At 40.4% G+C, this 26,891-nt stretch overlaps 2 protein-coding genes across 10 annotated transcripts; one reads left to right on the top strand and one right to left on the bottom strand.

Moving 5' to 3' along the window:
* Positions 1-14,235, bottom strand: CBX3 (chromobox 3). 4 transcript variants are annotated; one of them, XM_063153429.1, is made up of 6 exons: positions 13,202-13,312; positions 9,709-9,858; positions 7,775-7,917; positions 6,120-6,285; positions 4,673-4,767; positions 1-3,119 (listed from the first exon to the last, which is right to left on the bottom strand). In XM_063153429.1, exons 2-6 carry the CDS (start codon positions 9,748-9,750, stop codon positions 2,993-2,995), a joined length of 573 nt encoding a protein of 190 aa, XP_063009499.1. In that variant the 5' UTR covers positions 9,751-9,858; positions 13,202-13,312; the 3' UTR covers positions 1-2,992. The 4 variants fall into 4 exon arrangements, with proteins under 4 accessions (XP_063009499.1, XP_063009504.1, XP_063009513.1 ...); XM_063153434.1 differs by lacking the exon at positions 9,709-9,858 and adding an exon at positions 11,622-11,672 and having other exon boundaries at positions 259-3,119; positions 13,202-13,323; XM_063153443.1 differs by lacking the exons at positions 9,709-9,858; positions 13,202-13,312 and adding an exon at positions 14,102-14,235 and having other exon boundaries at positions 259-3,119.
* HNRNPA2B1 (heterogeneous nuclear ribonucleoprotein A2/B1) lies at positions 13,448-26,891 on the top strand. Of its 6 annotated transcripts, XR_010027306.1 has the most exons (12): positions 13,448-13,616; positions 18,602-18,712; positions 19,603-19,749; positions 20,837-21,047; positions 21,336-21,437; positions 21,527-21,616; positions 22,107-22,169; positions 22,641-22,760; positions 23,037-23,159; positions 24,184-24,266; positions 25,591-25,721; positions 26,543-26,891. XR_010027306.1 is itself a non-coding variant. In XM_063153409.1 (11 exons), the coding sequence occupies exons 1-10, from the start codon at positions 13,587-13,589 to the stop codon at positions 24,243-24,245; spliced, it is 1,059 nt and encodes a 352-aa protein (XP_063009479.1). In that variant the 5' UTR covers positions 13,448-13,586; the 3' UTR covers positions 24,246-24,266; positions 26,543-26,891. The 6 variants fall into 6 exon arrangements, 5 of the variants coding, with proteins under 5 accessions (XP_063009479.1, XP_063009474.1, XP_063009468.1 ...); XM_063153409.1 differs by lacking the exon at positions 25,591-25,721; XM_063153404.1 differs by lacking the exon at positions 26,543-26,891 and having other exon boundaries at positions 25,591-25,755.

Raw genomic sequence — 26,891 nt, 5'->3', positions numbered from 1 at the left:
TAACTACAGAAGATATCTCATTTATTTCATCAGTAAATTTTAAATTAATAACATTTGTTAACTTTTTGCCTATGTATGCAGCACATTCAGCATAACTTTACATAACTTGTAACTTTAAAGTGTTGCATTTCATCACTAGCAAAACTCAGTTTGACACAAAGTGAGGAGAAAAAAAAGGAAACAAATACCAGTCAGCATATTTACCATCATAACATAAAAAAATCAGCACTCTAAAGAACTGTCTAACAAGCTGCAAAGTTGTTTAAAAGTGAATTCAGTGTATTTTTATTAAGTCAGAAGGAAGAACCAAATATAAGGTAAAAAGCTGTACGTAGTTACAAATCTGTATTTTAAGGGTTACAAATTGAGGAGAACCAACCTTTAACAAAAATCTTTGTCTACCACTAACAATAACCAATAATTAAAAACAACCGTTTAACCTGTATTGCTTCAAATCAGCAACTTCACACAGACTTGATTTCCACACTTGAAATGTGTTACAGAAACTGCAAAGTTTCAGGCAGTAAAAAAAAAAAAAAAATGCAACTTGTACAGAAACAGTTTTAAGACTCTTTACAAAGTACTCCATACTGAAGAAACTGGCAGGAGAATACAAGCTGCTTTGAAATTCCTCTTTAGCCCATGTGTTTATCAAGCTACTGGATAAAAAAGCAAGGATTTCAGAATCCTGTATACTAGGTGTATAAATACTCCTATTACGGGCCTCTCAAAAATTAAGCCATGAACTCTGTAGGAGTCTTAAATGTGACAAAATCAGAGTGATTTGTCTAAGGAATAGGCAAGAGAGCTTAGTTAAGTGCTCAAATTATCATTATCTGGTGCAAGGAAGCTCCATGCTAACAGGGATATCAGATTTTTCCTAGAGCCACAAACAGACTGAATTCTGCCCAAAACCAGTAATAAAAAATCTTTAGGAAAAAGTTCATATAGCAAGTTTAGTCATTGCTGTTTAACTATAAGTAGGTGTTCTACGGTGGCAGGCTTTGTTTTGCAATATAAATGGCTTTTGAAAGTATTGAAAGGACAAATAATTATAGTAATGATTTGTGAAACGGTATCAAAAGAACATCAAGCACAGACTGGATTCCTTCCTTCACTCATCAGGCTATGCACACTATAGGAGGGTTTCCAGGAATATCCACTTTTTAAAAATCTTCTGAAAAAACATAGGCAGGCAATCCCAGCTGTCTCACCTTTGAGAAGGGCCACAAAGATGATCAGAGGGCTGTAGCACCTCTAGCACCTCTCCTGTGAAGACAGGCTGAGAAAGTTGGGATTGCTAAGCCTGGAGAAGGCTCCAGTGAGACTTACTAGAACCTTCCAGGACCTAAAGGAGGCTTACAACAAGGCTGGAGAGGAATTACAAAGGCATGTAGTGACAGGACAAGGGGAAATGGCTCCCAACCAGAGCAGGGTTAGGTTAGATATTATGGGAAGAAATTGTTTACTCTGAGGGTGGTGAGGCACTGGAACAGGTTGCCCAGAGAAGTTGTTGACAATCTAGAAGTGTTCAAGGCCAGGTTGGATGGGGCTCTGAGCAACCTGGTCTAGTGAAAAGTGTCCCTCCTGGAGGCAGGCAGGTTGGAACTAGATGATCTTCACAGTCCCTTTCAACCCAAAACCATTCTATGAGTCTATGGACACTGACAGTGTACTACAGGATTATATTTTTTAGTCAAAACTCTAAATTAAGGATAATTCTGAAATAATCTTGGCCATTGACATATAAGCACAGCTTAAGGCAAACTATACTATGGTAGTCAAAACACAAAGATGGTGTTTAGAAAAAAGCAAGTGAAAAGATGAATGGCAACTTTACTCTTCCTGAGCTCCCCACCTTTTACTTCTGCCCTTCTAAAGGTATTATCCAAGCAGCTCATTATAGGACTAATTTCAAAATTCAGTCTGAAACAGAAAGAAAGTCTTTTGCTCCAAGTACATGACTTAAGTATTTCATTTAAATATTCCACTTTAAAAGCTGAGCTATGTAAGTATTCTTGAGGTGATGGCCTGTAGAATAATTCCATCTGAACCAGCCCTAGAGTACATTATAGCCTCCTATTAAGAACTGAAATTAAAACAAGGGCTAATACTGTCAATACATATCAAATATTTCCTAGTGTGCCTGCAGAGGCTACTCGGCCTTGTGACCAACTGCTGTAGCTAAGCTGTGTGGTTGCAATCTGTGACTTACAGGAGTACTCAAAGCACATTAATGTTACAGGCTCTTCCTGACTCAGAAAACCCCATGTCTCAGGCAGTATTCATGAAAACCTCCAACTAATAATCAAAGCCTGGTATTTGTCCAGTATTCTGATAAGAGTAGCAGTGGGGTAATATTAATAATCAACCTACCCCCCGAGAGAACAACTTAGTTAAATATATTACAAACTGAGTTTAACATATCAAAAGTTGAGAAATACCCCGCTTCAAAAGAGTCACAGCCTATCAGTATAAAGGAAGAATATAAAACTATTTTATTGACCACTGCTCACCAGTATTTACAATAAAGTAAACAATATACAGTCTGATAACATTCAAATTACTACAAAGTTAGTTTTCACCTGGTCTTCTTAAGACCAAGTGATCCCAAATACTAGAAAGAATGACCTTACAGGTTTAAAGGGCTAGGTTTGGGTAAAGAAGATACATGCACATCAATAGTATAGAAGACTACAAAACATCTGTGAGTTTGTTTAGACATTCATTATGATTCTGTAATAACTAAGGAAGTTCATCAATGTTTTATAAAACTTTTACCTAATATGGAGGAAGTAGTAGTATCAAATGCTCTCTTGTGGTAAATGAAACAAGTTGCAGAAAGCTTTTATTTACTTGCTGTTGATGCAAAACATACTACTTCAAAAAAATATCAAATTTGAAACTTGTTAGAATGTATGCTTCTCACATTGCTAATAAATCAAATTTCAGGTTTTAATATTCTTATATATAAAAAAAGCAATGCAAACAATTATTGTGCTTCATCTTCTGGGCATGAATGCCAAGTTAGCCGTTCTTCATAAAAAGCGATTACGATCTGAGGACACTTCACATTAGCTTCTTTGGCCAGCACCAGATCTGCCTCATCAGAGTCTTTCCTGATGTAGAAGAGAGCAGGATTTGAGAAAATTAATAATCAGTATTTCAAAACATTTAGCAGCTCTTCCTAAGTTCTAAGTTCTGAAAACAATGGCAGCTAGAAACCAGTTTCCAGTACACCTTTCACTAAAGCTACCACGACTTTCCATGCTAATGGTGATGATGAGGTTTCATAGCTCCATTGTTCTTCCCTTCCCATGTGTTTTCTGTTTGAAAGGAAAATGCTATTCAAAGGGAATCAGTCATAAAGTTACATATTGGAGTATATAATGAAAGAAATAAAACTCAGTTACTTTTGTCTTTTAAAGGTTAATCAAAGCTTCAAAGTAAGATTTCAAAATCAATAGAACCAACCAATCTTAAGAGTTGGTACTTACATGCATATTACATTTGCTGTTTATGCAAATAACTTTCTGTATTTCATACTGCTATTCTTGATGCTGTCTTGGGCTAACAAACCAAGTCTGCCAGTCTGACATGACTTCACTTCATTTTGAAGTGTATGCTGCCTTTAAAAGTCAAAGCTTTGTGCATACAAACTCATATCTATGTTTGTTACCTAAGACCAGTTATGAAAAACTAAACAACAGCAACTGAACTAAACAAAAAAAAAGTCCTCTGTGTTTGATAGTCAATTATCACTACGGAAATTCAAACACTTGTGATCTTTGTTTTTCAAATTTTCTAAGTTTCACATAAAATTTATAGAAAATTTGAGAATGCAGAAGGGAGACAATCTCCCACAACACTAATTTTCAGCAGTCTAGGTAAATCCCAAGACAAATCACATCTCAGGAGATCACTCAGTTTGACTTCATTCAGAAAATTTGCCCTTCTCAAAGGCTGTGGAAAGTCATCCTTCTTATTCCAACACCTTAAGAAATCTGACTCTCAGCAAATGTGAATTCAATCTCTTGATTTCTCAAAACTGTGAAGAAGCATTAATTTTACTCCATTTGTTCACAAAGCAAGAAATCCTTCTCCCAACACTGTTGCTAATGAAGCTGGTCCCCACCTACCCTCCCAACAACACAAACTCCCCACATCACTCTTGCCTCTTACTAGCCAATAATGTCAAGCCTCTACATATTGTTTCTTCCTCATCTCCTCCTCTGCTTTCTCCCCTAGTTGCTTCCAATTCCACTTTGATGCATGCAGAACAGCTGGCACTATGCTTGGTTAAACAGCTGGCTATCCAGCAGCTGGCTTCTGCTTATTGGAACATGTAAAGCTGGATTTTGCCTGCCATTCCCTCTGCAAGAGCATTATCAAGATCTATTTTTTTCCATACAAATGCCAATTTCTTCCTATTTTATCAGAAATTACCTTTTAAAGTAAAACTGAACCAACAGAAATGAAATATATTTTGGGTTTTGAAGAAAGAGGGATTAAGTCCTAACTGAATATAGAAAGCCCGTTTTTCTAAGAATACAAGGTTAATAAGGAGACCACCAGCTTCTGTGTCTTACTCCTGAGAGGAAGTTGTCTCTTTAGGATAAGTGCAGCTGCCTGCCCTCCCTTTATGGACAAGAACTGTGGATGTAAGACTTACCATTTCATGAGGAACATAAGCTCTCCACTGCTATCCGTAGCCCCAATTATCCGCTCAGGATCAAGACCCCTTGCAAACCCTCTTGGTTTATCAACCTAGTAAGTTAGAAGATGGTTATCTAGTTTAAGACAAAATTCTATTTTGGTACTAGATACAGGAATTTTTGTACATACATGCACATGTGTGTTTGTGTATCAGAACAAAAAAATACAGCCTTTAAACCCCATCAAATCTATAATTACATAGTATTTTTTCATGACCAATCTTCAGGCCAAGTAATTTAGAGGTAGGATAATAATAAAGGATTTTATATCCATGTTTCCAGCATTTATTTCTGAAAATATAATAGATGAAACAAATGGTCTAAAATAATTTCAGCAGATAAACAAACAAGCATGGTCAGTAAAAATAACAAAAACAGCAAAGTAAAAATGCATGCCTGGAAGTGGAAAAAACATATCCTTTTCAGCAAAACAACAGGCATGGGTTGCCTAAACCAACAATGAAACTGCACCCTTGGGGAACACCTCAACTCTTCTTGGCTCACTGACACCACACTGGTGACAAAAAAATATCACAACTATTTCCTGTATTAGCTCCTTTATAGGTTCACAATATCCTTTTAGAGACAGTGGCCACTATTGTACTAGATGAAGCCGAACAACTGACTTTATACAGAAAGCAAAATATTCTTTGTATAATTCATGAACTATTCTTCCTAATGCCTTCCAACCTTTTTGACAGTAACCACATGTCCAACTGCCTGCTGTCTCCAGTACATGACAATGATTGGCAGTGTCAGGTTGCAAACCACTAGTCCAAAAGTTTACAAAAGGAAATGTGAACTGTTGAACACATTACAACGTGTGCATTATTCTGTACTTATCAGCATTAAATGTGTCAGTTTGCCTACTCATTTAAACTGAAGGATAAATCCAGACCTCTCAGGAAAGGTAGGCTTTTTTCACTCACCCCTTCTACTCCTTCTCCACCATTATGTCTGCTCCTAGTCTAAGCAACTGATTGGTTTTCACATTTTGCCATCTTGCCACTCACCCATTCAAAATCATATACTAAATATGGTAGCAAACCAGAACTTCATCTTTGTTCCATTAATGGATCTTTTGTTCTAATAGAAACCTATCGCTTAATACCATTAATTAATAACTCTTAACCAATGTTACTTTCAATTATTCAGTAAGTGGGACAATGTAAGAACTTTTAATCATCATGTCAGTCAATCATCCTTTACTAACCATTTGGACAGTCTCATCACCCACAATGAATGTATACCCTTTTCAAACCACAGACCCAGATGCTATGAAATTTTTACAGTTTTAAATCAGTGTTCAGTCTCATTCTCAAAGTCACAATATGATTTTTGGGGGATGGAGAGGTAGGAGAGAGATAGAGGAAACCAAAACTTAACACATGAACATATACTTACAGAATCACGCTTTTTCTTTGATTTACTATCATCAGATTCACTATCTGACAAAGATTTTCTTTTGGCACCATCTGTTTTTTCTTTACCAGCTTTCTGAGAGTTCAGAAAAGCTTCAATTAGCTCTGGACAATCTAAGTTCTCTTCAGGTTCCCATGTGTTGTCAGCACTGAAACATACACACATTTATGTAGAACTAAGTAAAAAAGAAAAATGTAAAACTAGCCCCATGGCCCCCCCTTAAAATAAGCAACTTAATTTTTGTCTAATTATATAAGGAAGGTCTGTTAAACCTAAAGACGTTTATCTTGCCACCTTTAGCAGCCTTCATGTTGATGACTGAAAGGATGCTTCATTAGTATGGAAAAACAACATTCTTAATCTGAAGGTAACACAAAAAGCAGCTCTATTAACATCTGTGCTCTCAGTGGGGTACGAGAGCTGAAACAAGCAATGCACACCCTACCAAAACTGAACTGTCCATTGAAACTGACTCACTTCCCTGGCTCCTCTAAAGACTGTCCATGAAAACTAACAGTATGATAAGAGTACTAAGACTTACAGAGTGTACACAGCAGTCATTACAAATAGCCTAAGTATAAATCCATACATATAAGCTTTCAGACATGAGGAACACACTAAAGTTGTCTCTGAGCATTGAACACAACTGTACCTAGAACTATCTGCCTTCAGTTGACTGCAGGAGCGAACAAAGGTGGGCAGAGCTGGGCACTGCCTATGTTTCAGTGAGAATGCATTTTGCTAACTAAAATTTTAAGAACATTCCTCACAACCGCTCTGTATCTCACATGCAAATACTGGCACAGCACTACTGCACCAGCAGGATACCTACAAATTATTTTCCATTACAATACCATATTATTACAAGTTCAAATCAGACCCTCAAATACTAAACACATTGTGCTTCACATTTATGCACACATCACTACACACATTCCAGGTTGCCACACTGCACACTGTTGCAATGCACTCACTTTGGGAGGTATGCAACAATATTATCATAGCATACATAACCATTTATTCACAAATTCTTCTTTCAGCTGGTAAAGCAAGCTGCCACAGAGTGTCACTGGAAGGAGGCACAACTACATTCCTTCTTAAACAATTAACTTCTTAAGTCTACTGCAAAGTTTTAATATACATATGTAAGTCCTGGGAAAGACACTCAAAAATTCCTTTGATGTATGCCTAATGGAGGCAACCATTCCACAGGCATATTCAGTTAACTTGAGAACAGTTCAGGAAAATGAATAATAAGCAAACTATCGGCTTCAAAGCTGCCTGCAGTTTACATTCCTGCATGATTTGTTACTCATTCATTCTGCTACATATATGATAACTGTCAGTCTATCTTACCTTGATAGCTATGGACACAAGCTCTATCAGAATGGTAAAAGAACAATCACTAAGAACTTCATAGAAGTCCTCAAATATTTTATATAGCCTGAACAATGAACTACATTATCTTCTATTTTATCTTCATACTTGACTGTCCCACTTGATTATGCATTTAAGGATGTCCTTCCCTCAAGCTTCTTTAAAGTGGATGCTCATTGTCCAATCTCTTGGCACAGTTTCAAATCAATGGTGTTTATCATTCTATCAGGAAAAAAAAAAAAAAAAAAGGAATGCCTTACTCTGTAAATCCTTTCCACTTCAAGTAGTATTCCACCTTTCCATTTACAACACGTCTGTCCAGGACTTTCTCCACAACAAATTCTTCAGGCTCTGCCTCTTCAACTTTTTTACCTTTGCCATTCTGTTTCTTTCCCATTTTGTGCTAAAAAGAAATTCAGAATAACATTATTCTTTTTTTTTCTTTTGCTTTACACAGTTATTTCACTGGCTTATTAACATTAAAGCCAGAAGCTCAGACTCCTTTCATGTTAGTGCATGTGGTCAGGTAACCTGAGCAAGACATGGTAATCTTTTGGGTTTTTATCAGTTGCTTAATGAGATACCCAACAGCAGTTTTTAAAAACGTGAAATTTTTTTTGTTCACATACTTAGTGACTATACTCCCCTTAAAAATTTAATTCTCAGTGCTACATGCTCAAAACATCAGGAAGCTTCTAAAAGTTAACTCTATGCCTGTGAAAAGGCAGAGGGCAAGGCAGAAGTAAAGAGAATAAGGAAACTGAAAATGCATAAAAAAGGGATGGTACTGAAAAAAGGTGGCTTCTACCTTTTCAAAAAAAAAAAACCAAGGAGAAACTGATGGCAGCAAAGTTTATGATGTATTGCTACAATAAGCAATATACTCGATAATAACCCGCAACTATTGAAGAGGACCCATGCTAGGAGCATTCCATTACTGCAGTCCCTTCTCATTCTTAGCCATGCACCCATGTAACTTACAAACAGATGTCACAAAGGTGCATAAATTTAAAACTGCTACACTTAAGTACAGCACTTAACACATAAATGGAATTTTGCTAACTTAGAAAACTTTTTAAAGTGTTTTAAAGTTTACATTTGATAGTTCAGGTAATATTCTTTAAGTTCTTAAAACAACTATTACATCCACATCATCCTCAAGGCATTCCCAGTTTAATAAGGCACAATTAAATAGCAGTAGAAGGACACGTTTCAGAATTTCCTTGTTTGTAATCTTTAAAAAGTTGGAACAAGCCTATCATGCTGTATCACAGTTCTGGAGGACTAGCAGACCAAAAGCAGTTTGCTTGCCATTTTGGACTGCATCTCATAAAGAAACTGTCAGGTGGCAGCCATAAACTAAGTATTAAGCTCCTAAGAGTTAAGCAGCACCCTAAATCAAAGTGGACAGAACTAATTCCTCACTAAAGCACTTCCTCTACAACAAAATACAGACAAGCAAATACCACAAAGCACCTCTATTTGCTTGATAGCCATTCTCTAGTCCTCTCAAATGTGGGTTAGTTTGACAACACTGAAATTCTGAAATTTTTAACTTTTAGACTTAGTAGAATTTTGTCTTGATGTGGTGAAAGGTAAAAAAAAATGTATGTTAGAACAAAAACTGTATTCTTTTAGTGAAGACTGGAAGATGATTCTCTTGCCAAAGCCCTGTCTTTGTACCCCTTGTTTTTAATAATTTTTCTCTCCCTCACCAAAATACTTCACTCTTTATGGTTAGCAACCCATAAATTGAAGGTTTAAACAACAAAGAGGAGAAAAAGTTTCTCGTTTCTCATTTAAACAGCAAGTTTCTGTATATATCTCACATGGCCATCATTTTGATTTGAGAGCATAGAAGAGAGAACTGAGCATGTATTTCCAATTAGATTTTAGGTGCCTGCATATCCCAGGTGTATTTTGACCACAGCATTCATGTCTGAAAAGTGTTAACTTAAGCATATTGGCTTTTTTTGCCTCCACAGGAAAAAGAATGCAAGACTGATATTGAAGGGAAATACAACATGAAGATGTCCAAGGCTTCTATGAGGGCAGCTTCTTTCAAAAAATGGAATTGTGAAATAGAAAGGGGTAGATATGAGGGAAATTAACAAATAATAGAAGTAGCAGAGGGGAAAACGACAACACAGAAAAAGACAGACTCACTATACCATAGTAATAACATTATAATTACTGGTGATGAGGCAAGCAGGCTACAAGTGGGGAACATCTCCATCTGTATTCTCCGTTGGACTAAAATTCTTTGATTCAATGGAAGACTGTTTTCTGGTACTCTTTTCGGCTTCACTAATTCTTGTCACTTAAAGATCAATGTTTTGGATTTCTGTATCAAAGCAACAATTTGGTTTTTTACTTTCTAAAACTTAAGTATCTCAAGTATCTTCCACAGAGGAAAATGAATGTCATGGGGGTCTGCATTTTTTTCTTGAAGTGCAGTAAGAAATAGCAAAATAAAGAGTATGCTGCTTCTGTTTTAAATATTAGAGATTTATTAGGTCTTGTGCATCAGCACTGCTCTTCAAACTCTTGAGCCTATTAAAATAACACTTGATTGCAGAGCCTGCAGAAATACTGAACATGTTAAAAACCTGTACATTCTGGGATTATACAAGCCCATGCAAATCTCAGCCCACACGTGAATTGTGACACCTGACTGAACTGAAAACATACTAAATGCCCACTTGACCCCTGAAGTTCTCTTCTCTAGGGTTGCATGTTGTAAGCTGTAAATTGGACATTTGACCACTGAAGGCTAATGTATGGCTGTTTCTGCATACAGAAGTCATATGACACTACATATGACAGATGCAGAGCTATGGATAATCACTCTTTCTTGGAGGGGCAAACTTAAAACACTGATGTGACACTGTGGTGTAGAATTTTAACATACAAGATACAAGAAAATCGGAATTACAGCTCTAGAGCTGCCCTATCCCTTAACACATTTAGGTTTTGCATGCAAATATATAACGAAGCAGAATTAGTTATGGTTCCCATGGGAACCATAACTGATTTTCCTGACCTGTGCAGCAAAATTCCGACATCAAAAGATTAAAAATACTGCATTTGTAAGATTTTTTTCCTCTCTCCAAAGCACCCCCTCCCCAGGCTGGCTAACCTCTTCTTCAAATTCTGGATAAGTGGACAATCAATTACTAACAGAAAGTTTAGACATTCACCTTGGTGAAATATTTTAAACTAGTACAACACAGAGGAAGCACTCCATTGCACTTCTAAGCCAGGAGTTAATACAAGTTTTAGATATATTTTGAGCTGAGTAATAATTTCTGTAAATTTAAGAACAGGCCTTTTGAGTGCATTATAAACCAGCTGTTCTGCTATTGAAGTTTTGAATTGTGCACATATATTTTTTGCTTACTTCCCCATCTCAACCTCAGATACATCTCACATTATACTTCTACAGGTCTGTTTTTGTGAAACTATGTATCATTATTAGTAGAACTGTAGCCAGCAACCAACTGCCCTTAGGAGTCCATATTTTAATGTCAAGCAAAGCTTTAGAGGACTTGAGATCCATGAATGCATCATTAAAATGGTCCAGGAGGGGTTGACATCTGATAATCTCTGCTCCTATGAAATTCAAAGAAACTGTTATTTGTTAAAAAGCATTTCAAAAGGCATATTAATTATGCCACATCATTTCTCAATAATGTTACTTTTCATCTGTAAAGACTGCCTTTTGTCAGGCAAATAGTTTTCTCCAAATACACTGGGAGAAATTAAATGAGTACATGATTTGGACTTTATTTTTTACATGTATGATGAATTACATGGTATGCTGAAAGGAGGCTAAAAAAGTCCTCCGTATTTTCTATTGTAGAATAGATGAAATAGTGCAGAGTCCTTTCACACTTTTTTCCCAACTAGTTTCTCTTTAGAAATGGCAGATTTATTAAAACCAATGTCCTTTCTAGTAGCCTTACTTTCTGGATCTGAAATTTTGGTCAGAATAATGCTGGGGAGGGGAGATGTGGATGTATCTTTTAAATGGAGATGCCAAGTTATAAGTTTGAAGAAAAATATGTTGATTAAATCCTTATATACTTTAGGTGTGCATGAACTTACCAATGTAGTTTTATTGGAGGCCATTTTTATTGCAGACTTGCAGAGCTTTTACTAGAAAAATGCATGACAATTAAAAGGAAGTTTGCATTACTCAAAGAAAGGCATCCCAAGACAAGCATGGTCCTTGTTCCAACCCCCATGTATTCACTGCATACAACATTTCTTACATGGATTAAATCCAGAACAAAAAGTAGGTTACTACTTTGTCTGGCATAACCCAGAATGCACCATTAGGCTAGCCAGGGTAAATGATACTGACAAGGTGGTATATAGGGTTGAAAAAAGATTTTTCCCAAGGCCTTCAAAAGCATAGACATGTTTCTAGGGGAAAGGGGGAGGACCATCAGGGATGCTTATTTCCTTAAACCAAACAGAACAAGAGTTCAGATTCTAGCAATTGAAGATACACCTAAGATACATTAAATGCAAATATCTGATGGGGAACAGATATATATTTGTGGTGCAATGAATCACTCATTACTCTTACATGGTAGCAAATTCTTATAAACAGCAAATATTTATCTTAATGCAACTATAACGTTGCCTTCTGATTCTCAAGTTGGCAAGAGTTAAGGTCCTAGAACAATATTAACTCAGCTAAGATGCACATATTACATATTTAACCTATGCAAATTACGTTGAACACAATCCATCCCCTTTTCCATGTCATTTCTCATACCGACCAGCTCCATAGGCATGTATTGTCACCGCCCCGCAGCGAGCTATAGAAACGCTAGAATTCCCCATATGCCTGGGTAAAGCAGAGAAGTCCTTTAAGGCCAGAAAGCCTCCCGGACTCAGCGATCCCGCCCAATCCTCCCCTGATACGGGAGGTGGATTTTGGCAGTCCCATGGTTGGCGGGGTAGGCGAGGTGGGAGAAGGGCCGGGGCTAGGGCGCCAGCGCCGAAGGTCTTGCCTTGTGTCTCCCGGAGAGGTAGCAGAAAGGGGCAAAAAAAAAAAAAAATCCCCAAAACCCAACAACAGCCTCCCCACCACGGAACAGAGGCAGCCCTGCGGAGGCCTGCTGGGGGCGGCTGCGCCTCGGGCCTGCGGCGGGCGCACACGAGGCCGGCGGGGCCGCCCCGGGCGAGGTAACGGGGACGCAGGCCCCGGGCCGCTTCCGCCGCCGCTGACAGGGCCCCTTCCACGCCGTCTTCCCCCCGCCCCTTCACGTTTCCCCCGGGCCGGGCACACGCAGGGACGGCCGGCGGGCCGGCTTTGTCTGCCGCGCGGGTGCCGCTGCCCCCGCCCCTGGCGCTGCTCTCCTTCCCCGGGGCGACAGCGCCCGCGGGTCCGGGGGCCGGCCTCCCTCCCTCCCTCCCCGAGCGGGTGCCGAAGCCCCGATTCCCCGACAGCTCCGCTCCGCCCGCCACCCCCCACCGCCAAGGAAGCGGGGGTGGGGAAGAAGCGGCGGTGGGGGGAGGCGGGCGGGTTGCGCTCCGCATCTCCCCGCGGCGGCCCGCAGCGAGCCGCAGAGGAAAGGGGAGTCAGGGAAAGGGACTCGAGGGTGAGTGGGGTGAAAGGAGGCGGCTGCAGCGAGAGAAAAGAGGGAGAGAGAGAGAGAGAGAAGGATACAGACTTCAATGGTGCCCAGCCGCTTGGGTCTCCTGTCTCCTCCTGGCTCCCGCCCTGCGCGCACTGAGCGGCGGCGGCAGCAGCAACAGCGACATCCGCGGGGGGCTGAGGCGGGGGGTGGGGGCAGGGAGGGAGAGAGAGAGAGAGAGAGGGAGGGCGGGAGGCGGAGGGCGGGGAGCGGCGCGGCGGTGGCTGGCGGGGCTGGGCTGGGCTGGGCGAGCACTGCGCGCCGGCGGCTGTGACGGGGCAGAGCGCACGACGCCGCCACCGCCTACGCGCGAGCCGCTACAACCTCCGACCGTCGTCGCCGCCGGCACAGGAGGGGGGCCAAGACGTCTCTCCAACGCGGGGCGAGCGCAGGACCGCGCCAGGCGTCCAAAAGAAGGAAGATGCCTCGCGGCGACCGGGAAAGCGACTGGGTAAGCCTGGGGGAGCGGACAGGGTTGGCGGACCCCGGGGCCACGGCCGCCATCATGGCCGCCGCTGCGAATGCGCGCCGGGCCGATGCTGCCCGCTGCGGCGGAGCGAGGCCCTCGATCGGTGCGGCCGGGCGGGCCTCGGGCCTGCAGAGGGCGGGCGAGGAGCGCTGGGGTGGGTTTGAAGCTCATTTGGAGGGGTCCCCCTTGGAGCGCGGCCATTTCCCGCGTTGCGGCGGGGAGGCCTGGGCGTGAGCAAGGGGAGGGGGGAGGGAAGCGGGCTCGGAAAGCAGCGGGCCTCTGAGGCCCGAGAACTCATTCATAAGTGAGAAAAGAGGTTCGGGGAGTCGGCTGGAGATGCTTCGCTACGGGCGGGAGATCCGCGGGTGGATCCGCGGTGAAGCTGAAAGGGAGGGGGAGCAGAGGGGGCGGGAAGAAAGGAGCTGCTCCAGCGCCATTTCTTTGGCGCGCGGGGCGGCAGCACTCACCCTTTGTCGCGGTGCGTGTAGGGCCGCCGGAGAGGGAAAAAGGGAGGGGATGAAGGAGGGGAGGAGAACAGAGCGGCGGAGCGGGCGGCACGCCCGATGCCGACGGTGCGGGGGAAAGAGCGGAGCGGGCTGCGGTGAAGTCCGCCTCCCTCCCTCCGCCGGGGCCCCTCGATGTGTCGCACTTGTGCCAAAATCTGTGTAGCTCTCACTTCCTCCTGCCTGGGCGGAGGGGGAAGGGGGCCAGGGAGAGGTTTCGAGGGGCGATGTGCGGCCGCCCCCGACTAATATTAACGCCGAGGTTTGAGCCTTCGGGGCCTTTTCTCAATTTCCGGGAAAAAACCAAACAAAAACAAGTGACACGGTGCCAGCAGCGTTCGAGGCCGCTTCGGCTGCGCTCGGGCATGTCTCGCGAGCTGTCGGTTGTCGGAAACTGCCGAGCTGGCTGAAGTAGTCGATGACTTGCTGCGTCTTTCTGTCCGGAAATTGCCGAGCTGGCGCCGAGCGCCATTTTCGCCTGCTGCGGCAGATTCCGGAAATTACCGAAGCGAGTCGAATGGGCTTCCATTCCTGGTTCGGCTTTTTCCGGCGGCTGTCGAAGCGGATAAGCTCGACGACGACAGCTCCTTCGGCTCATTTCGGAGGCGGCCATTACTAACGGAGTCCATGACTTTCCATTACACGATATAAACACGTAGGGGCGTTATTCAGAACTGCAGCCCCTTTGGAGATATTTAAGCTCCAGAGCCTGCCTTTTTTTTTCTTTTTTTTTTTCTTTTTTTTTTTTTTCTTTTTTTTTTTTAATAAATTAAACCTCGGAAACGAGCCCGAGCTGGAGTAGGAGGGCGCTAACACTACGCGGAGCTGAATTTCAAATTACGTAACAGCTCGGGCAGCCATTACCGACCGGTTGTACGGTACTCTCGAGCAGGAATTCATAAACCATGAAGAATATGGTACGTGGAATGGGAGGATTTAGAGCTTGCTTTTAAGGAGGGAGACGCGTTTGCTTGTGCAGACAGTCAGTTTTTTCGGGGCTGAGCATTACAAGCAAGCTTGAGTGGTCCGCTCAAGTCCGGGCGCTGCTGTCGGGTCGCAACGCGGGGTGGATGCTGGATGTCTTTGCGCGGAGGAAGGTTCTGGAAGCGGCGACTGGGGCTGGCGCGTAGCCGGGCGAGGCGGCGGAAGCTGCGGTAACCGTGCATGGCGGACAGCGCGTTCTTGAGCCCGTGGCCATGGCTATTAGCTGCGCTGCTGCTGAGGTGTCGCAGGAGGAGGGGGAGTTGGAGCTCCGCGGGTTGGGGGCCGTCTTGGCCTCGCAAGGCGCGGAGCGGCCGAGGCGGCGCTGCGGGTAATGGCGGTGGCGAGGGGGAGGGGTAAAATGGCGGCCTGGCCGAGACTCGAGGTGCGAGGGGCAGTGGGGATCCCTCCGGTAGAGCGGGCAAGGCGGGGGCCAGCCGTAGTCGTCAGGTATTCACGGGGACGAGAAGGAGCGCCGGAGAGGTCTTAGAACCGCGTGTGTAGGTGCACGCTAGAGGCAATTTGCAGCGCTTTCCCTGGAGGCGGCGGCTGCTCCCGGGCGCCATTTTCCCCGCCCGGCTCGGGGCCGCGGTGTTCCCGCTGCCGCCACATGGCGGAGCCGGCGCGGCCGCTGCGTCCCGGCTGCCACAGGCGGCGGGCGAGCAGCGCTGAGGGATTGCCGAGCCCTGGAGTTCAGGGATCCCCCTCGCTTGTTTCCCTTAAACGTTTTTGTTACCCGAATTCTTAATTCCGCACTCAGCGTGGATTGTGTGTGCGCGCGTTACCGCTGTATGAAACACCTTTCCTTGCTCTGGTGATTAATATTTCAGCAAAGGTTATGCATTTTTTAGTGCTTTCAAGTTGCTTTAAGCCTGTGAAGGAAAGTTTAAAATACACACGGATGAAGATCCTACAGAGGTAAAAATTTGCTCTGGCGTTTGATTCCTACCACGGGATGTACTGTGGAAATCTCGAAAGAGGTGTTATCTCCAGCTTTTATATTGTGGCCTTTCCTAAGTATGAGGTGTCTATGTCTTTACCACAAGAGTAATTTCCTCAGGATTCTAAGAGGTACTGGTATGATGATAGTGATTGTACGTTTTATACTTTCTGCACAAACTTTAGATGGGCAGAACTCTGGACTTTGGTAGGAGGTTAGTGTTATTGCCATCCTGAGCTTCTCCAAACTGGCTTATTTAAGACAAATAGTTTCTCTGCATCTAGAGATTGTCTGCATGTTAGCGGAGCAGCCTGTGTGTGCTGTTTTGGCACAATGGTTTTCATTAAGAACTGGTGATGAATTTCGTTATTGCTGTTTTCTGACGTGTGGTGCCTAGATGTTCTAGGTAGATCGTGACCCTAAATACATCTGTAAAATGCATTAAGTTCTGTTCAGTGTCTGGTAGTATATTTTTATAATTGTTCCATTCTTTCCTTGAGTTCCATTTACAGGTTTATCGCTGTTTTCAGGAGTAAACATAACACTGAAAAAAATATCCTATCTGCCTACTACACTTCCTTAATTCTCATATTTTTATAATAATGTTCTTTATTAAATGTATGGTAATTGATTATACAGGAAAAAGGTTTCTTGTAGATCTATGAAACTGTAAGCAAGTGGTCCCTAATTCTCAGGCAGCAAAACTGAAGGGGGGATTTTTATTTTTGCAGTATTGTTGCTTAAATTTTTTTTCTACCTCCTACTCAAAATTAATAAACGACATATTGATGAATATGATTTTTTATAGTGGTCTGGTGTGCAGTGTTCTTTTGTTTGTTCCTTTTATGTGAAGAAGTGAAAATAAATTAGTTAAAACACGTGTCTGCTACTTTTGAACACGTGTCTTATTTTGCCTGTCCTTTGTGTAAGGAGGAGACAGTACTAGCTTTTTTTTTTTATTCCTAGAAGAAAAAGAAACTAGATCCAACAGCAGATTCCAAATAGTTTTCAAGAGAAATTTGAACTCATCAATCTTAAATAGAGGATGTATTTGGAAGGAGGAGGGGAGAAAGTTGACTTCCCTGTCAGACTGCAGTACATGAGGCTGGTAATGCAGAGGTGTATTTTGAAGAAAAAACCCTGGGTTGTCACTGCCCACACTAATTGCGTTCTGTTATATGCATCTTGATCCAGGCCTGCCTTGGACAACTTCAGAAAATATGTTGGTCTGCGTGCAGCTTGGCTTAATACTTCTAAAAGCATATGTGCACTACAGTATTTTCCTTATTTTCTTAGGCTCAGTGTTTTTCTAGTTTCTTATTTCAATTTAGCTTAGTCCCCATTGCACAGTTAATCGTGTTTGTCACTTGCACTTCCTCCTGCTATATTTGAGTTGTATAAAAACCACCACACTAAAGAAAACACACAACCAAACACTCAAGCAGATTTTCTTGATTTTTAAAGTTAGTTAACAGTAAAAAGCTGAATTGATTTGGTTTGAGTTCTCTTGTCCCTAGAAGAACAGTTCTTTTCAAAACAGCATTGTAGGAAAGGGAACTACTTCTTAGTGCATTTTTTAAGTTTGGCATGAAATTTTCACACTTATGAGCTAGTGATACTTTTGTATGTAGAGCCTGGCAATTAAAAGGCCTGATTTGTATGAAAAGTTACTGTAAAAGTGCTCTGAACTGGTAGAAGTCGGAAGGTTCTCCTTTCTGCTTTAGTTTACCAGTATATACAAGAAAAGTGAATTCAATAGCTTATTACTGGTCTTGATTTTTGTTGGGTTTTCTTAATGATACTCTTGTCATTACATAAAAGAACTCTGCTTAACAAGTGCAGTGATAGTTTCTCTGCAAGAAAATAAAGTCTTACTGAAAGCATTAGTGGATATGAATATGTATTATTCACATTTCTACTTTGAAATGAATTATTTTAATGGTGCTCCTGTTGAGGGTGTATAGGTTTATTGGTAATTCCAGTGGTGTGGGATTCCAGATAAATTTTACAGATTGCTTGAGTTTCATTTGTTTTAGTAATTATGGAGAAAATAGGAGTTGTTAACCTGTTACAGAACATACTTAGATGTATTTAATTGATTTTCACTCACAATGTCTTGGATAAATAGTACGGTAGTATTAATGTAGAACAATGTTAACCAGAATGGTTTTTATAATTGAATGTTACCCTGGATGGAATCAGACAGTATAAATTAATTCCTATTTTCTGTAATAAAAACAAATCCCAAAGTTCTCATTTTCTTTAAAAAGCATCTCATATGGGTCTTACAGAGGAAGATTCTGAAAGTCTTCAAATGTGGTTCCCTGTTCTTGATATTTAGAGGGAGACACAGGAATAAGAACTAAAAAAATTTGTATTGTAAAAGTGGACCTGTAGAATTGCATAAATTACTTAAATCCTTTAATAGGGGTACAACTACTGAAAGTATTTAAAACCTACAAAAATCTTGGTTAGTGTTTGATTTGCTAATGCAGAAGAGGTGTTTCAAACTATATTAATGTAATCTTTTTTTCTCGTGGCAGAGGGAAAAGGAGCAGTTCCGCAAACTGTTCATTGGCGGCTTAAGCTTTGAAACCACAGAAGAAAGCTTGAGGAGTTACTATGAGCAATGGGGAAAGCTTACAGACTGTGTGGTAAGTTCAGCACACCAATGCATAGCAGTGGCATGGAATGTGTAGGAATTTTAAATGTTTGTTTTCTGGATTGCTTAGAGAAGATGGAATATTAGCTTTTAATGGTACAGTTGGTTGCTTTACACACAGTTCAGTCCATTGTAGCAACGCGTGAATTTTACTCTTGCAAGCTTGATTAAGTTAGGGAACATTGACAATCTGTTTTCTGTAAAATTCTCCCATATTAACTACTGTTTGCAACAGCTCGGCTTTGGTATCTGAAAGTTGTCTGAAGTGCATTAGAAAGTGTTTCCAGGGAGCACTATTACATCTATGTAAAAATGGTGTCTTGGTAAGCAGCCTCAGTAAAGCTGGAAAAGGATGTCTTTCTCTGTGATGTTTTCATAGAGTTGTTAAGGTTGGAAGAAACCACTTACTATTTAACCATGCACTGACAAGTTCATCCCTAAACCATGTCTGTAAGCACCTGCATTTGTGTGTCTTCTAAATACTGACAGGGATGGTGACTGGTAGAAGTTCTCTGCTGAAGTGTCTTGGGAGTAGTAAGTAATAACACAGGTTTAAAGTCAGTGGTCTTTATGAAGCTTAAAAGAAACTATGTGAATGGTTTTGTTTTTGTTTTTTTTTTTTCCAAAAATAAACAGAAATATAAATGCACCTCACTGATCTAGCTGCATTTCTGAGTTAACTGAGTCTTGGAGGACAGCAGTGGTTTGAATTTCTTTGATCCCAAGCAGTGTCACTCATACTAAATCAACAGAGTGCACTGCTTTGTGTTTTGAAATCAAACCAAGGAAAAAGTCAATTAAGCTTACACAATCTTAATACTGTTACCAAAAAGCTTAACATGAGACAGATAGAAATAGTTTAAATGTCTTTATTGATTCTAGGTAATGAGGGATCCTGCAAGCAAGAGATCAAGGGGGTTTGGCTTTGTAACATTCTCTTCCATGGCTGAAGTTGATGCAGCTATGGCTGCAAGACCTCACACGATTGATGGAAGGGTGGTTGAGCCTAAGAGAGCTGTGGCTAGAGAGGTAAGTATGGCTTTGAAAGCAGGTGCTTCTTATGCTTTGAAAAATGCCTATTTTGGTCAGACAGGCTTTGTTCTTGTTTGAAATAGTTTGGGTTTAAATTACCTGGTTCAAAACCGATAGCTGGGGCATTATTTCCCACACTTTTAGTCTCTTATATATATGTCTACTATTACAGTGAATTATGTTATTGTGGTTATGGAATCATGTCTGCAAGGGACACGTCTGGGGTCTGAAACATGTTGTAGCAAACGTTCTGTTGAATATTTGTAATTATGCAAATTCCAAAGTAACTTTTCTGGAATAGTTCCTGTTACAAGCCTCAAATTAATCAGTCTTTCTGATTATTCCAAGATCTTTCTGGGGTATTTCTAGAAGGTACATAAAACCAGAGCCAGGTTACTGTGGCACAGAAGTGCTTGAGGAGCAAGGGTGGATTATAAGGCAAGTTCTGTTCACCACACGGAAGCTCTGGGAGGGTTTACCAGATTAAGGTTGGACTGATGAACTGGATTTGAATGAGCTGTCCCAAAGGTATGGGGAAATGGAAATTGTAATCACTGGTACCCCCGTTAGCTATCCCAATTTTCTTTCCATTCCCTGCAGAATGCAGGGTTGGTTAGCATTTGGAAAAAGGTAATTACAACAGCATGTGTGTTTGCTGTTTAATGGGATTGAAATGCATAGTTGTGAATTTGCTGAGGTTGAAGGGCCTTGATACAAGTGCAGTGTGGGTTCATTGCTGTCAGGGTATTGGGCAGAAGAAACTGATGCATCTTTGTTTTAACAATTACAGAAGTCTGCCCTAACTTAAGTTATTAAATACTTGCAGTTCTTTCAGACAGATAATCTGTGTCATTTTTCGGTGCTTTTAAAGCTTTGACATAAAAGAGGGAGGAAAAACCTCCAAGTAATGCTGTGTGACTTTCCTCTTAGAAGGCCCCTTAAATGAGCCTGCCAAGGTCATGCCTCACAAAAGGGCTGTACCTTAAAAATTGTAGTTTATCTGAATTCTGTTCCTGAAATCCAGGTAAAATAGTTCTTTGTGAAATTGTTTTTTTGGTGCTAATTTAGAAAATTCTTTTAACAGGAATCTGGAAAACCTGGTGCTCATGTTACTGTGAAAAAATTATTTGTTGGTGGTATTAAAGAGGACACTGAAGAGCACCACCTTCGTGACTACTTTGAGGAGTATGGGAAAATCGACACTATTGAAATCATTACTGACAGACAGTCTGGTAAAAAGAGAGGGTTTGGATTTGTTACATTTGATGACCATGATCCTGTGGATAAAATTGTATGTAAGTAATTTCAGTTCTTCTTAGGATAGTATTAATTCTTACAGCCTCAGCGTAAAGCTAAGCTTACAGATAATGGGATTTAGTTATGTGCCTGTATTATTTGCTACATCATAGGTTGCTGGATTGTGTGGGAACATGTATTTCAAATAAGCGTTGTCATGTTTGTTAAAAAATCGTATGGTGTTTTGTGTTCTCTGATATGATTCAGAATGTGTTTGTGTTAGAAGTCTGATACTCTGACTTGGTGCCAGTTAAATGCTGATAGCCTGTTATTTGATACGGTTACAGTGCAGAAATACCACACCATCAATGGACATAATGCAGAAGTAAGGAAAGCTCTCTCTAGACAGGAAATGCAGGAGGTTCAAAATTCTAGGAGTGGGAGAGGAGGTATGTACAAGTAATGGTTAGTAGTTTGTGGTTGATTTTTGTGTTCACTTTCCACTATCTCACTACTTATAAATGTTAAACTGATACAGGAAACTTCGGTTTTGGTGATGCTCGTGGAGGTGGTGGCAACTTTGGTCCAGGACCTGGCAGCAATTTCAGAGGGGGAGCCGGTAAGACAGGCATGTTTGTAGCATTTACATTTTTTACCTTATTGGTGCTTCTTTTATGGTTCTGGAGAACTTTGTATGCTGTGGTAACGTTTGACTTAAATGCACCTGTAGCAGGTGAGAGAATTTTTGGGAAAAGTAACTTGCCAAGTGACCTTGTGTTTTGGTTTTTCTGTTTTGCTTTGGCTGTGGTTTTTTGGTTCGGTTTGGTTTTTATTTTTTAACTTTTATTGAAAACCAGAAGTAATCTATACATAAGTATTTGCTAAAAAAGGATTTCTCTGGTTCTATGCAGCACTTGCCTGACATTTTAAAACTGGGTACCATACAAACCCAAGAAAAGAAAAAATAAGCAATGATTGGATGTTCAGGTTTATTTTTCTGAAGTTAATTGTACATGTTCTTAATTGATTATTTCTGAGATTTAGTTCATAAGAGTTTGAGAATTTGACTAGTTTGCTACCGGTAAATTGAAATCCTTTGGGGTTTTTTCTCCCAATAGATGGATATGGAAGTGGCCGTGGATTTGGTGATGGATATAACGGATATGGCGGAGGACCTGGAGGTTAGTTTGCTGTTGTGGTGGTGATGTGTTTTTCTCTCATTAAGAAACACTTCCATATTTATATTCATACGTGTAAAATTTATCTGAATTACCTGAGCCATTTTGTTGGCTTTAAGAAATGTACATGGCTGTTGGCTTACGTCAAATTTCCATATGGCAGATTGTATGGTTATTTTTTGGACAAGCATTATTATCTTTAGGATAAGAGTGGGTCTTAAATTTCCTGGAAAATGAAGATTAATTAAACCTTTCGGTTGAGGTCTTCAGGCAGTCTGACTGTTGGGGTTTGGTCATAGTTCAGTTAGGGTTGGTGTTAGTATGTGCTTTAAAAAGTACTGTCCATAGAAATTTCTTTACAAAACTACCTGTTTTGTTCTCTCTGTTCTTCTAAACAAAAAAAAATATTCTTTGTGTATAATTTGAGTGCATTTTATATTGAAAAGCTCATTTAAAAGGATTATGTTCACACAGGTGGCAACTTTGGTGGCAGTCCTGGTTATGGAGGAGGAAGAGGAGGCTATGGTGGAGGAGGACCTGGTTATGGCAACCAGGGTGGGGGCTATGGAGGTGGTTATGACAACTATGGAGGAGGTAACATTTAAGCTTAAATTGTTCAAGCATTTCAGTTACAAATTACTGCAAGTCATTTGAGGTTGGGGGGAATGGGTGTTCGGAAATGTTGTGTAAGGCAGTTGTTGTTTTTCCAGTAGTATGAAATAGAACAGAAATGTTGTTTGGTGCATGCACTGCTGGAATACATGTGTGATTTTGTACTTTTATTTTGAATTTTTATAATGGGGTGTCTTTAAGTGTTGCATCCATTTTAGCTCATGTCGGTATTTCTCCACTTTTGTGTTGACAATACAGGCAATTATGGAAGTGGAAACTATAATGATTTTGGCAACTACAACCAACAACCTTCAAATTATGGTCCGATGAAGAGTGGAAATTTTGGTGGCAGCAGGAACATGGGGGGACCATATGGTGGAGGTATATGTCCTGTATATTTCCTTGTAGTTGGAGTGGGTGGACTTCTAGGAATTCGGGGGAAATAGAAGACATGGGGTAACTGTTTTGAACTAAAAAATGGTAGACTGAGATTAGGTATTAGGAAAAAGCTTACAGTGAGGGTGATGAGGTGCTGGAACGGGTTGCTCAGAGGTGGTGTGAGAGCCCCATTGTTGTCAGTGTTCAAGGCAGGGTTAGATGGGGCTTTGAGCATCCTGGTCTTGTGACAGATAACCCTGCCCATGGCAGAGGGTTTGGAACAAGATGACCTTAAAAGGTCCCATCCAACCCAGGTTATTCTATGTGATTCCAAGGTGAGTATGTAGGAATTGGATAACTTCTGCAGTAGATGTATTGCAGTGCCTGTGTTCTTTCTGCAAGTTTGCTTCAGTGTCTTGAGATTGTAAAGCTCGTCTCAGGGAAATTTATTTTTATTTTGAAACAGATAAAACATACTAACTTTTTCCACAGTGTTGTGCAATTTCAGTTTTAAAGATTCTATTTCATGTTCTTTGCTGTCAGCTCACACTATTTGTGGAGAGTCTAGTTACTTAATTTCCAGCATATTTGCTGTGATTTCTTTTTATTCTCCTCTTGTGTCTTTTTTTCTGAGGCATCCTACTTTTTGTTGTCTGTAAGTTACTTAATATGGAGTATCAGACTTGTGAAATGGAAACTGAAACATGAAGCCCTTTCTTATAAGGTTTAGCCTGCAAGCAAATTCAGCCCTCACAGTCTCAAGACAGCACAGTGCATCAGATTACTTGTGGCACTGTTGAATCTTCTAAGATTACAGCATGTAGTTGCTTCCTGTGGCAGTCTTTGGAGGTTCCTTAGAGGAAAACAGTGAAATGTTAGAAGTCTGTGTTGCAAATGCTGTCACTGGAATTAAAGCAGATGTTACTCTTCATTTAGTCAAGCTTTGATTGATTGCTTCTGTGAAAAACTTTCCTAGATTTAAAAATGTACTGATGGGACCATTCTGTTTCTTGTTCTGCATCTGCAGGAAACTATGGTCCCGGGGGCAGTGGAGGCAGTGGTGGATATGGAGGGAGGAGCCGTTACTGAGTTTCTTCAAGCATGCCATGGGTAAGTATGTTTTTAAGTGTTAATATTGCTGTGATTCTTGAGAGTAGCTGCAGGAGTTAAAAGCTTTTTAGGATATTATCTTTCCTTTAAAAAATGGTTAGATGAATAATTTCATAACCTATTTTTTTACTCTTTACTTCTGTTGAAACAGGCTTCACTGTATAAATAGGAGAGGATGAGAGCCCAGAGGTAACAGAACAGCTTCAGGTTATCGAAATAACAATGTTAAGGAAACACTTATCTCAGTCATGCATAAATATGCAGTGATATGGCAGAAGACACCAGAGCAGATGCAGAGAGCCATTTTGTGAATGGATTTGGATTATTTAATAACATTACCTTACTGTGGAGGAAGGATTGTAAAAATGCCTTTGAGACAGTTTCTTAGCTTTTTAATTGTTGTTTCTTTCTAGTGGTCTTTGTAAGTGTAGAAGCATTCCTTTGATAATGTTAAATTTGTAAGTTTCAGGTGACATGTGAAACCTTTTTTAAGATTTTTCTCAAAGTTTTGAAAAGCTTTTAGCCAGGATCATGGTGTAATAAGACATAACGTTTTCCTTTTAAAAATTTAAGTGCGTGTGTAGAGTTAAGAAGCTGTTGTACATTTATGATTTTAATAAAATAATTCTAAAGGAAATATTGTGTAATTTTAGATTTTTTTTTTAATACTGTAAAATAAGGCAAGGAGTGGGTAGTATAAGGTCCCACAAATAATACAAAGCTGTTGTTGTACGTGTAAAATTTAATGCTGGTGAGAAAAAGTATGTTGTCTGTAAATTACCAGGTTTAAACTATCTAGGTAACTTAAGGGGTATCTCTGCAAGGAGAAACACCTTTTTAGATTTTTTAGATGCTGCTTCTTCAATGGCAAGGAAAGGAAAAAACCCCAGCAAGGTACTCTTCCAGGGACGCAGGTCTAGTACAAGAGAACTCTTGAAAACGTCACTAAAAGTTCAGCCAGTCTTAAAAAGCTGTGCTGTATCTCTGCAAAGCTTTAACTACGGTAGATTGTTTATAAGGATGGCAACGAAGGCTGAGGGTGTAGAGCAAAATAGTTCTAAGCTTCAGTTAAACTTCTTTAGGTAAGATCTTGTTTACTTTTCCTTTCTTAATGTTTCAAACCCAAGAAATTAATAATGTATGACAGTATTCTTTCAGTATAGTGATTATCATTATGTAGCTTAACATATAGCAATGAATTGAGTTAACTATTACAAATTGAAAAGAAATTTGTGAATCCTGTTTTCTTGTATTATTAAATTTTTTTACAAAAATAATTGTTAATTTCAGCTACTTAACATATTTTTTTCCTACTGGAATCTAGCTATGATATGAACCCTGGACAAGCATAGACTGCTGCCACTGTACACTGCTACAGTTGAACAAATGAGACCTGCAAGTGTCCATTAGTAAAGCTTTGCAAGGGTTCCATCCCTGGTGTTGGTAGTTAAAATGGTAGGTCACAAGTTAATTAAATCATACAACTTTATTTTTGCATCCTGCAACATTTTCTTTTTTCTTGGGAGTCTATGCATTATGGTGGTTGCAAGGTAATGCAATGAAGGTAGTTCTGTGCTGTTGAAAATGAACTATGTTGTTCCGTGTCTTGTCTGCTGTAATCTATTCTATATAACACATTTCATCCTGAAGGTTCCCAAGTAACTGTAGAGTGTTTACTTGTAAGGAAAAATTTCACCACAGAATACATCTGCCTCTGTGAAGGAATGTGTCGTCCATTCTTTTAACAACTGCATAAGCAGTTCTTTAGGAGGGCAAGTGAAACCTTCAAATGAAACTGCAGGTGGTATTTCATAAGTGTACAGTGTATTTGTGTAAATTGGAATTTGGCTAGAATGTTGAGGTTTCCACCATTTTTTATAGTTCTTGCAGCTAACAAACCTTAGTGCCAAATTTAGTCAGCCTTACTCTCACTGCATTGAATGTGTGCACCTCAAATTGATGGAAATTTATCAAGTATTGAATGAGTTACTCTGAGTAAGGGTGGCATAATCTACTAGATTTGGTTTTTAAATCAACAAAACCTGTCAAAAAAAAAGGCAACCAAAAATGCCTTAATTTCAAAGTTCATTGCCTCTAAAAGGCTACCCATTGAAGAACGTGGACTCAGCTAACAAAAGTCCTGTTCCTTTTGTGTTAGACACACCAGTGAACTGCTTATACTTTTTTTTTAAAAATGGCTGAAGTTCCCCTATTGGTAATTTGGTTTAGACATATGTGATAAACATCTTCAGATACACTTTTTTTTTCTTTGGCAGGAAGGTGCCATGCTGCAGGTAACTAATGAAGAAGTGGTCAACCACAGAAACGCTTCAAGAAATAAGAAATTCTGTATCATCAGAAAATAGTTGTTTTTGCTGCCTTCATTAAAAATCTAGAGGTTAAATGAATACTGATAAAACATCACGATTAGTACAGATCCCTGTAACGATGGGTTTTTTAAATTATAGTAATAATGTCTTGTAAACCTTTCGAATAAAATTCAGATTCGTTAGGAGAAACAAATCATCACTAATGTTAAAATAGCAAACATTCTGTGAGTAGAAAGTTTAACTACATATATTTATAACTTTCATAGCTTTAAAATAAAAGTATTTTTATACCAAA

This window comes from Melospiza melodia, chromosome 1 (genome assembly GCF_035770615.1).
Source record: "Melospiza melodia melodia isolate bMelMel2 chromosome 1, bMelMel2.pri, whole genome shotgun sequence".
Classification (NCBI taxonomy): domain Eukaryota; kingdom Metazoa; phylum Chordata; class Aves; order Passeriformes; family Passerellidae; genus Melospiza; species Melospiza melodia.
The sequence above is the reverse complement of the archived record's forward strand: the minus strand, read 5'-3'. Positions and strand labels throughout refer to the sequence as shown.